Source organism: Rhea pennata, chromosome 8, assembly GCF_028389875.1.
Source record: "Rhea pennata isolate bPtePen1 chromosome 8, bPtePen1.pri, whole genome shotgun sequence".
NCBI lineage: Eukaryota > Metazoa > Chordata > Aves > Rheiformes > Rheidae > Rhea > Rhea pennata.
This window is the reverse complement of record NC_084670.1, coordinates 11,319,309-11,331,940: the sequence shown is the minus strand read 5'-3', so window position 1 is coordinate 11,331,940 and position 12,632 is coordinate 11,319,309. Positions and strand designations below refer to the sequence as shown.

The 12,632-nt window shown below is 37.3% G+C and overlaps 1 protein-coding gene across 2 annotated transcripts in view; it reads right to left on the bottom strand.

Annotated features, from left to right (window-relative positions):
* The window catches only part of TESK2 (testis associated actin remodelling kinase 2), a 79,620-nt gene that overhangs the window by 47,215 nt on the left and 19,773 nt on the right, over positions 1 to 12,632 (bottom strand). For both annotated transcript variants that reach the window (XM_062581163.1, XM_062581164.1), the window contains one exon: positions 5,747 to 5,868. In XM_062581163.1, the coding sequence (XP_062437147.1) occupies positions 5,747 to 5,868 (122 nt within the window). The remainder of the gene's footprint in view (positions 1 to 5,746; positions 5,869 to 12,632) is intronic.

Here is a 12,632-nt window from a genome sequence, read left to right as displayed (position 1 = left end):
AATGCAATAAAATCAGTACCCCCTGATATCCACTGCTTATATGAGAAAATTCAGGGATTTGGTGGTAATGAATTAAAAATAAGAAACAAATCAAGCATCAACACAAACGTTTCTCATATGTGTTTAGTAACACAAAGAGAATCGAAGTCAGAAGACAGATGCTTCTTCCATTGCACTGACTGTTATTGGAGAAGGAAGAAGGTGAGTAAGAATATTAAATGTATATTAAAATCTTTCTTAATCTTTTAGACATCATGCTAAATTAAAAGTGTATTTTAAATTTTCTACATTCGGATTTTGATCCAAAAAACATACTGTAGTTCAGAGGTAAGGCATTTCATATAGTCCTTCTGTAACATATTATACACCACCCATACAGCTCTCTTCCATTGTTCTGCGCACAGCGCTTCTAAAACAATCCTTACTGATCGCTTGATCACTTATATAGAAAGCCAACTAAAATATTTTTCCTTTCTGCTAAGCCACTGTTCAACACAACACAGGATGCTAAAAGACAAAAACCATCATTTTGCCTGTGGTAATAAAATCAAGTAATTTCATAAAAAGAGAAGGGAGGGTGACAGGAGAAAATGGAAACAAAAGAAAATAGATCGGCGTTGTATTCCTAGGGTGCTACATTTGTCTGAAAGCAGATGAAAGAAAAATCTCCTTGAAAGAAGTTCATATAATATGCACACCGCCTTTTTGTTTCTTCTTATGTGCACAGAAGGTGGGTTTAATCAATGAGTCAATCTGCCTGCATGCTCACCGCCAAACATGCAGCAATATCTCCAAGTACTCCCATGACAGCACTTAAGACATGAGCTAAGGCTTTCTGCATACAGAACGTTTTAAATGAAGTCCCTAAGGTACAGATTAAATAAAGAGGTATTTTTCATGCAAACAGTAGTGATATTGAAGACTGAAATTCTATCTCAAAATTGAAGATACACTACACTAAGAGGCAGCCCTGGAGATGAAGAATCTGAGTTAGCACAACACTTCATTTGTGTAAATGAGGAAAACACACCCGTAGGACATTATGAGAACAAGAAGGCATCAGATCTCTTAGGTTGGAGCCTTAACAATGCTCCCGGACTAGCGCACAGAGATGGATCCCGAGTCCTTTCCAGCTCTACTTTTCTGTTTTGTTTTGGGTAAGAATTCATGACTATGGGGCACATTAGCATTCCGAGGAGCTGAACTTCTGGTTCTTTCTAATGCCACCTCTTATAGTCTTACCATGCATCAACCATCCCAGATTAGAGCAGCTACAGTAAGCTTCACCAGATCCCCAACTCAATTTTCCATTTCTGCTTTTACCATCTACTTTGGGAGAAGATGGGATAAGCCAGGCTGCCAGAGAGCAACACTTCCCACACTGGGGAAGCAGCAGCATAGATCAGGAGCAGAAATGCATTTAAATCCTCCAGCTCGCATGCAGGGGGGAGGTGGAGATAGGAGATGATGTGAGATGGGGTGATGGTGGAAACAGAGAAAAGTTCTCGAACATTATTACTGTCATTTTGCCCTGTTCACTTCCAAAGTGTCCCTAATCTTATACTGCCCTCCCTCAAAAACGTTCTGGCATACAGAATCACATCTGCTAATAGCAATAGGAAGCAAGAAGAAGGGAAACAAGCAACAAATCCTAAATCTTCTTACTTCTTACTACCATGCCAATGCAGCTGCAAGACCTAAAGTCCTGTCATACTCCAAAACATCTTTAACTGACAAAGAGGTTCCATTCTTCTGAAATAATCCCTTAAGCAGTGGAGAATAGTTTCTCATTCTCCTGGTGAAAATACATCGGAAAGTGTTTTTTTAATATATATTTGACGATAAGAATCTTTGTGATGCTATTATGGGGATAGCGTACTTCCTGGAGATTTGGTACATGGAAACCAAGTTCTTCACTGTTTTCTGACCAAGATGATCTACATGACTTGCCAAGAAGAGAATCTGAGCACAAAAACATTGAAATGAGAGTAAATGAATATGTAAATATGTAAATATTTATGTAAAATATGTAAATATTAATCAATGAGTCAATCTGCCTGCATGCTCACCGCCAAACATGCGGCAATATCTCCAAGTACTCCCATGACAGCACTTAAGACATGAGCTAAGGCTTTCTGCATACAGAATGTTTTAAATGAAGTCCCTAAGGTACGGATTAAATAAAGAGGTATATGTAAAACAGAATATGTAAAACAGAAGACTCAAGTTAGTCTTTCATTCCATATCCAGCAAGAAAAATTATTCTTTCTAACGAATTAGAGTCTAACTAATTAGATTTATACTTCACCGAGTACTAGAAGCAGAGATACTGGAGCTCCTTAACAACTCCGTCTCCTAAAGAAGTATAAAAGTGTCCAAGTCTCTAAGGTAAAACAAAGACATACTTCTACATAAACCTTATAGAGCTAAGGCATGGAAGAAAGACTGCAAGTACTGACAAACTCAGACTCCAGAGACTTAGGTGGTGGTAGATTGGGAGAAAAACCTGAAAGACGCCTCTTTTCTCTTCCACATGACTTACTCCATATAAAACAGGGAAGAGTTCTAGAACAAAGCAAATGGCTGGGTAACAAATTTTAGGTACTAAAAGTATTACTAAGGATGTTCAAAAACATAACCATACTCAAACTAGACGAAGGAAGATTTTAGTGTACTAAAATAAATGCATCGTGGCTGAATCTGATAATTACATTCCACAGTATTAACTAACTGAACAGGAGATGTTGAAACAAGTTGAAAACAGATTTTGGATGCCATAATCCAGCATTTCTCCGGTTTCATAACTCTATGGAGCCATTTCATAGGAGAGAAACCTTCCAAGCACTCTCCCTGCTACAATTAACCATTGCACTAGCTGAAAGGTTGAGATCATTCTAAGAACCCAGTGGCAAAGAAAAGACCCATTTAACAGTAATTGAAGTAGGTCATAGTCTTGAAATCCCTGGATGGTGGAAGTTATACATTAGAACTTCTTGGAAAAGGTGCATTCCCTTTAAATACTAAGACAAGCTTAAAATCTCCAAAATAAACCCAGAAAGCGTTCCAGTAAAAATATGCTGTTGTAGAACATTTTCCTAGTGACCTCTCCGCAATACTACTCCTGACTGCTCTTAGTCAATAATGCCATGTTTTTAACCTCGCACCACTATAAAAGCAAATACGTATTAAATGTAATTTTGTAGTGTGTTTTTGAAGTGGTGAATAGGTCCTAAGTTAATTTTAAAACATTATCATTAGCACTAATGATTTATAGGTTTCCAATACAAACACGTGCATGCGTGTGTGTGTGTATGTATGCATATGAAAGCAGAGAGTAAAATGCCTAAAGGCAGATAATTAAAAAGAGAATAGTCTTCTCCCAAACATAAGTGGACTGGAAACACTACAGTAGGTGAACTTAAGTGAAAAATAAAACTAGCACAAAACCCACCCAATTATTTAATGCAGGAAGGAAATATAATAGTATTTACTGCATATTATTATTCAATAAATGAATAAGGTAAAGCTAAATACATTTTTTTCATTTGCATTGTCCATGGGAATGTCCTTGGTGCCTGCTTGAAGGGTACTTGCCTAATATGCAACAGAAAGACAACGTTTTTACCAGAGAACTGAGTCTCCTTAAAGAAGCCTCGAATTTACAAAGCTAGTGAAGTTTACTCTTCAAAACAAAATTAAGAAAAGAATCATCTTTGCAATTTGTGATCTATTTCTTATATATTCACTCATAATTGCTTATTAGAGCACACAGGGAAAAAAAAAAGACTTCTCTGTGAATCACGCGTAGCAACTGGGAAACCAAATAGAATTCTTTTTCTGGTTCATGCATAAATCAATACATTATTGGTCTTTATTTAGGACCATCTGCGCAATACCACTGACTTCAAATTATTCATAGGCTTTAAGGACAGAGGGCACCAGCATATCATCAATATTATATGCTCTATAATATTGATCAATATTATAGATATCAATATGATCTCTTACACATCATAAGACACTTAAAATGCAGTGATTACTCAGAAAAAAGCACAGTAACTTTGTTCTCAGCAACACCACTGTAACATCATTCAAGGGTATAGGGTTAGATTAAGCTGCACTTCAAGATTTTTACCCTTTTTTAATCTGTTGAACTATCCCTTTCCTACTTTCTCTCATCCCAATCTCAATTAGAACTTTCAACAGAGTTGTAGAGCTAGTTTGTTTGTTTTTTTGTTTGTTTGTTTAAATACAGATGTACAAACCACACAAAGTTGATACAGAAACTGCTGAAATACATCAGCTTCTTGACTCTGGCAATGTCAAACCTATGAAGCTATGCTTTCCACAAAGCTTATGAAAAAGCAGCTGTATCAGTCCCTAGGATCATATACTGCGTATCTAAGGATTCTAAGAGAAAGGAAGTGATGTACAGATATAAAAAACAGACAACGATCCTAAAAGCCCAGTATCTGACATCATTAAAAAAAAAAAAAAAAAAAAAAAAAAGTTGTTGGGAACTAACCTCATCTTGGAACAGAGAAAACAGATTGAGAACTCTTCAACACTTGAATATATAGAATGTATTCATAAACAATAAACCAGTACCATTTACCATTAGCAAAAATTCTCTAACTTTTTAGCTTTGCTATTGTTGTTGTTCTTCTATTAAGGAAAAAACTAATAGAAAATAAACATGCATTGCGGGAATACTCCTGGCAGATAATTCAGGTGCTTCTGATACAACTCCTTGTAAGTACTCAGGAAACAAACCAAGGTAATATTGTCACATATCAACGGATCAGAGTGAAGCAGGATTTCCAGGATCAGAAAAGTAGGTCATAAAGGTATCTCAGGAGTCAGTACTAGGCCTGTACTACTCAACTTAATTTCCTCTCCTTCTCCATTTTGTTACTTAAAGTTTATTGCATCTCCAAAACTTTCCTGAAAGAGCTATATTGACTGAGACTATCAAAATTAATCCTAGCTGTGCAATAACAGTTTAAGAGAAGAGGTTATTTGGTACACTGTCACCACTGAAGACTGCTACAATAACTTAAACATCTTAATGTTATGGCTATAGCTAGCTATGTTAATTGCTTGTCACATCATCATAAGAGAGTAGCTGAGACTGAAAAGATTTAAAGCATGAGACAGTCATTGAAATATTTTGAATTTGCATTCAGTAAGCTATTACAAAACAAGAGTTACCTTCTTTTCAAGATTAGATAAATAAGATTAATTTAACCCTAGCTTCTTTTCTTCACTACTTCTTATCCTATCTTGCAATACTACAGCAAGGAAATGCTCAAAATGAGAAGACAGACTTAAAAATAAGAGGAAGCTATGGCACTTTGCATAGCTGATCTGTAGGATTTGTAATGACAAGTTATTTGAATGGTGGGAAATTTTCAATAATTTAAGTTCATGAACGGAAGTCAAATTTCACTCTTCATATCACTTTATTGAACCACTAAAAAGCTTTAATGTAAAAATGTGTTTTTCTCTGAAGAAAGTTACTCATCACTGGTAAATTTAAGACACTAAAAACATACAGATTTTCTATTTGCTTAAATCCTTTCTTTCTTTCTTTCTTCCTCCTCTCCTTCAACCCATTAAATCAAAAGTCATTTTTAACAGATTCACAAAAATACGATTATACAAAAAAAAAAAAAAAAAAAAAAAAAAGGAAAGGAAAACCCTGCTAAAAACAATCTATCTCCATACAATCCACAAAATAGCATACCTTAAGATGTTTGGATGTGAGAGTCTATTCATAAGCTGAACCTCTTTCAGCATGTTTGCTCTGTTGCTATTCAGGGTGTTCATCTTCAAAGCCATTACCTGGTCTGAAGTCCTGTGTCTCACCTACAAGATACAAGCAAACAATGGTAAGGATGTGTCCTAATAATACAAAATGCAAGGCTGAAAAGTCATTAATGTGCAAGTCACAGATCCTTCATGACAAAGCATTTGATATCTACTCTGATTCATGTAGTCTCTATCGCACAGATGATTTTCTATAAATATAGTATCCAAATGTAAGAAGATATTTTTCTCTTTCTTTGCAACTGATGATGTGACAAAGCTTTAAAAAAAAGGGGAAAAAAAACCCAAAAAACTATTTAACAACTTCTTAGTACAAGCAAAGGAAGCAACTTCCTTGTCCAAGAAGAGAGTTCCCTACTCTAAACCTTCTGGTAAAAACTCCCTTTGATAGGTAGGTTCCCTCCCTACCTATGAAATTTGCTTTCTTTCTGTCCATAGCCCTTTCTTCCCACCAAGGTGGCTGGTTTTGTTGTTCCATAGAACATGCAACAAGAGGCCCTGGCAGCTACAGGGGAGATTTCAGAGGCGGTCAGTGCTTAATTCTGGACTAAGATCATAAAACAGATCACCTATTTAGTGGGCAAAAAACTTCCACACTAAACCATACGGCAAAGCAGAAAGGTTACTGGACACAGTATCACTGAGTCTAGGATGTCTAACGGCGGCTGCAGAACATCAGCATCAAAACGAGTAACTGCCAGAGAAATCCTCTGGGACAGCACACCATTTGGGGAGTTACCTCCACCAGTCAGAAATGCGTGAGCGTGACCATGGCTAGTTTGATGCTCTCATACTAGCCAAGAGGTTCACCAGCAAACAGACCAATGTTATGTAGACGTGTGCTATTAGAAGGGACTTGTCGCTACATGTAAGGCTGGCCAGTCCTTAGACGTTCCTTGCAGCTGGGCACTCCCACATGGATATGAGTTGGAGAATTAATGGAATTTGTGTTCCCACTACTTTCTTCCGATATCAATACCTGCAGTTAATAATCAGAAAGAGGATACTTCTCAAAGCACCGAATTACCCCCTGTAATGCAGTTTTCAGGACTCTCATCAGTTCTAGAATAAAACCTGTGCTAGAATGTAGGTATATACAAACTACTTATATTTTAAACAATGTCAGCAAGCCTCCTTTTATTCTGGGAGGCTCTGCTTGCCTTATCACAACTACAAAAGCGTTTTATCAGAAACATGAGTTACAAAAAAACACAGCTGAACTCATGCATGAGCACCTGGAAAAGAGAAAATTGGATGTTTTTTGGAGATGAAAACTAGAGAAAAGGTTCACTGGTAGGGCCAATACAAGAGGTCATACTCATTTTTAAATTTTAATCATACACTGTATGCGCAAGAACAAGAGGAATGCTTTAACTAAACATTCTCACCTACACAAGAACCATCACAAACTCACCACAGGGATGTACTGGGAGGAAAAGGTGTCACGTTTCGGCCGTGTGCCTGGCTTAAAGCTTCTCAGCTGCATATCCCTGTCCCAGTTTGAGGTATAGGGTAGCACTGGAAACGTTGCAGCAAGCATGGCAAACAAGATCAAGGGACTGAGTGAGCAGAAAAACAGACCACAGGAGATTTCTTCCATCGCTACCCCCTGCTCCAGACATTAGTTCCTCAGTTGGTTCACCAACAGTCCCACAGTAATCCCGGTACAAGAAAGATCAGAGAGAAAGGTTGGCGGGGACAGGGCATGGTAGGTGCAGAAACCAGCACTAAGAACGTGAATGTGGGACTCCACTTTTCAGCTACAGTACTGTTTTCTTAAAATAAATAAATAAGTAAAAGCTGGTCAAACTACAGCTTCAGTGCTTTATAACAAAATAACCCAAAATCCTTTTGTGCATAACTTTGCCTTGAGTGTTTTGGCCTGCTTACTAGTTTGAGCAGGATGACTGCATGTTAAGCTGATGAGGTTTATTGTTACTTGTCAGGTTTCTTATGTCTGCTGTGTGCTTTCATTAATTTTTAATATTATGCTGCTTTTGTGCATCTAGCCAATTTGAATGGGCAAGCTAACCGACTTGGACAGGTCAATGTCTGCATACAGGGGTTTTAAAATACATATTATATATGCATGTTATGTATGAAATGCCTGAATTTTATTAACAGAAGTATTTTGGCTGAGGAACATAAATAAAAAAACACGTTCATAGATTTAAGAAAGGAAGATTTGTTCTAACAATTCAAATTTAAATTAAGAAAAAATGAAAATTTAGAAGTACAAGACTTAAAGCTTTGACTCTACTCACATTAACTGACTCAGTACAATTAACATCTCCTGCAGGAGGGTTAGGAATCCCTGGTGCTGCAGTGAAATAATTTTAGGTTTGCAGGGAATAGGAAAGAAACTGACTGAACTTTCTATATGCAAAGAGCTGCTCTTAGAGTTTCTTCAGAAACCAGCTTTCCACTAATAAAAGCCCGAAGGTTTGCCAACAAGTAGTGAATGGAGATAGAAGGTAAGCAGAATTTGGATGCAGTGCAGTCTTAAACATTTGCCTTCTCATTAACTCTACCTTATAACTTCCTGTCCATTTCTACAATTCAGTCAGCTCCATGCCAAAATTTCAAGTCCTCTTGCTTTAACTCTTAGGTAAAAGCAGGGCCTGTCACAGGACATTCCTCCTTGTTCTTTATCCTTTCCTTTTCTTGAGATAGGGAAGCCTGAGAAATGAGGGTGGGTGAGTTCTCAGAGCATTTTGTCACACACGCTTCCTGAATTCGCAGGTCTGCTAAGCAAAAGGAAGTGGCTAGCTAGTGCTTCTCAAGGGTCTGTCCACAGTGCTAACTTCGCATCCAGAGAAAAGTGAACATTTTTGCAATAATTTTTTTTCATCCTCTTTTTCATAAGGCAATTCCTGGAGTGTTTTCAATCCTGAGAAGCTAAAAAAAGGTTTTGTTGTGGTGTTTGGGGTGGGTTTTTTCCTTCTTTCTTTTTAATGAAAGAAGATTTTTTTTCTGTTAATTTCTCCCTCCAAAACACAGCTCAGAGTTCTAGCATCTGCCTATGTGACTGGTCTCTAAAAGGCACCCTACACTGTGCTGTGATTTATATGTTTCACTTTAATGGACGCTGTGAGCCAAAGCCAGTGATTTTATCTGAACTTCTGTAGACTGTTCTGATACTGAAGGATGTGTTCCTGATGAACCTGACAGAACAGCAAACTACCTCCTTACAAATGGTAGGGAGATCATCCTCCCCCAAAAAGAGATCTCCAAATGCAATTTTTAAACAACTTGAAAGTGCCAAACTCTTGCACTTTTAAGATAAAGCATTCAGGAAGGGAATACACAGTATGATCATTTGCCGAGGACAGAAGACCTTGCACAAAGGAAAGACTGATGGTCAAATAACATCTTGACTGTTGTTTCACTCTCTCAGTAAGCACAGTAATACCCTTAACATTCTTGTCTTAATCAAACCAAAGCAAAAGGTAGGAGGAGAAAGGAAGGACACAGACTCTCCTTTCTGACCAGCTGCCCTTTGAGCAAAAGGGGAAAGGTAGAACCGAAGGCAGGACGGCATCTTCCCAAGAGGACAATACCCACTATTATGAATAAAATCAAACACCAGTTATACTCTGGAGCACAATACTAGTCACTCAAAATATATGTAAGGGCAATTATGTTCTCTGCTCTGAAGCACAGTTGGCAGCCTGAGTATTTCTGTGGCAAGAAAGGGCTGCCAATAGAGAAGAGATTTCAAAAGGCAGGTCCTATCTTTAGGGTCTCGGTCAGGCTTCAGACCATGAGGCACATCTACATAGAAGGAGCTGCCAGTTACATGTTCCTTTGCGCCTTCTTTCCCATCAGTTATATCACAGACAAGATTTGGCTCTATACTGGTATCTCTGCCAAAAAACATGCCAAACTCTGGTATTTAGCCTTTATCTTTTCAAGCAGCTTCTAGAAGCTTTCACATAAGAGAATAGGTGTTTCAACTATATGACAATATGAGAAGAGAAACTAGCAAAGATTGTGGAAGTATTGCTGATTCAGTTTAAGATTCGTTCTTAGGGCAGCTTGTATCAGCACATGCCTATATAGTCAACATAAACAGGGATCCACTCATGAAATTCAAACCTTTTACTGATATAACTAGCAGATTGCTGTACTGCTTTTAAAGCTGTTGACATCATTATTAAAGTTACTTGCATATCAGAACAAGTAACATTTCAGTGATTTCTGGATGATCACATCTGTGCTTGGAAGTATTCTGACAATCCTACAGCTGCCTTCACATGCAACTTTGCATCCTCTACTAACTTCTCCATTCAATTACCTGCACGTCTCAGAGGTCACAGAAACCAGATATTGCCTCTGTTTCAGTGTTGGCAGGCACCTAAGTTGTCCTCTTGCACTCCAATTCTTCTAGATCAAAGTCCTTTGTTAGTATATTTAACACAACTATAACAAGCTGCATGGCCTGTCTGCTCACTGTGACACCAAACCGTATTTTCTCATCTTAGATCTTCTTACCTTCTTCTGAAAAAAGGGGTAAGTAGAAGTCATCACAGGTCCAGGTAGAGAACTACCAACATATTTTAGGAACTCTCATAATAATGCTTGAGCAGGGCTCATGTTCAAAAGGACTAGTCACTATGTAAACACCGCGGCAAGCCAATACGAGAAGTGTCCTGCAAAAATTGGTGTTTGGAATTTTCAGCTTACTGTTTAGCTACAAAGTTCTTTATCATTAATAAATTGCAAATATCACTTAAGTCACATACATAGGTCAGAGCTTTCTGAAAATCTAAACGTCTACATTACTGCTACTCTTCTCCTGGCCTGAAGAGGGGAAAAACAGAGAAATAAATGAAATCTAGCCTGATTTATGTTTCACAAGGGCCCTCTGACCTTTATCATTAACTATATATTTCCAGGTGTCCTTGGAATGAATAACTTCAGAATACTTCCTAATATTGATGTTGTAAACGTGCCAATGCAACTTTCAGCTTCAATCTTTGTTTTTCCCTGTATTTTCATTATTTTCCAGCTACATAATGATGATTTGGAAGTATTTTGTCATTACTGCCTTCCAAAACTGCATTTAATCACTTTCAAGATTTTTCTTTCTTCATTACCCTATTCTAGAATTCAGCCTGCTGCCTACTACAAATATTTCTCTGCTCCTGCTCGCTCTCAAGATTATGTTGCTTTCCTAGATCTAGTCACCAACACTCATTCTTTCTTCGTTCTATGTTAGACATCTCCATCTTTGCCTAACCACTTCACCTCCATCTTTCTCTTCTTCCTGCCCACGTACCCATTTTAAAAACAGCTCTCTCTTGTCCAAATACATGGCATTCCCTGAGTTTGCTTCCTGCTTCTGACCTCACTACTATCCAAAAGGCACTGCACATACTATCTTATTTTTACTTATATCGATGCAACATCTTTACACTGATTCAAGTGTTTCCTCTATACTCAGCTAGCAGCTTTCATGATGTTAGTGATGCATACAGAAACTGTCAAATATTTTTTTTTAACCTAAGCCACCTTCAGTCTCTTTTCTCTAACAGTCTCTAAATTTGTCTTTACTTACTTGCCAATATTTGCTCTTGTGATGGCATCAGATGAAGAGATTGCCTCAGTTATCTTTCTAGGATGCCACTAACACTAACTATGCTAGGCAGAATAAGTTTGATTAATAGAGTCCATAGTAGTCCATCCATGGTCCATCCTAGTGTCACACTTAAGCCACCAAACTCATATGGATTTCCATGAACATAAATTCATGCCTCAAGGTGAATGTGTTGAAAGAATGCATAAACTCTTAGCTATACATTTGATTGCAGAGAGCTCCTTTTAATTGAGAAGGCAAGCTTGTTTCTTCGGCTCAGATCTCTAAAACTGTGCATCTCTTAAATGTACCCACAGTCAGATACAGATGCTGATAGTACTGATGCCTGTATCAGTCAAAACTTATGTCACTAGAAAAACTTGCAGTGACAAACAGAAGCTTAAAGAACATGTCAGGCTGAATATTAAGCTGCTATGCTCATGCTAGAAGAATTAAATTGGGTTGTGGCAGTTTTCAGAGTAGTAGTATATAATGTTTCTACTCTCTAACTTCTTGTAGCAAGAGAGAAACATGCCAAGTATAACAAAACTTTGCCAAATAAAACTAGTCAACACAGACTATAAAAGCTCTAGCACAGGTTCAGAAAATGTACAGAAACCATGTACAAAAAACCAACACTTTTTAAAAGTCTAATAGTAATTGCAACTCTAATAATTTCTATTACTAAAATATTTTTGAGAAATATACAGAAAAGTTGTAGCTGTTACCATTCCCCCCTTAGTACAGCAGACTTGGTACTGCTCAAAAAAAAAAAAAAAATCCTACTTTGATAATTTTAGTAACTTTTAACATCAATTCAGCAAAGTAAAAAGTTCAACTGCTAGAGCTTATTTCACACCTACAGTCAAACAAGTTCTCAAATTTTTCTGCCAAACAAAACTGAATTTATAATTAGTGTGAAAGTAGTAATTACTTTATAAATCAATTTATGAATGCCAGAAATCCTTCATTTTTGTTTTTCTCCATAGTCTAGTGTAATGTAGACCCATGGCCCAGAACACAGCATTCATTTATTTAAAATAAATCATTTATCGATAGGAATCTATGCATATCTCTGCCATTAACTTGATCTCAATCGAATCATAAAGGCAAAAAGAGACTACAGTCTTATTTTGAGAGAAAGCACAAATGAATCAGAAGACTATTGTTCCACAGTTTGAGATCAGATTATAAACAGGCATAGCCTGGGTGGGGAGTTGACTAA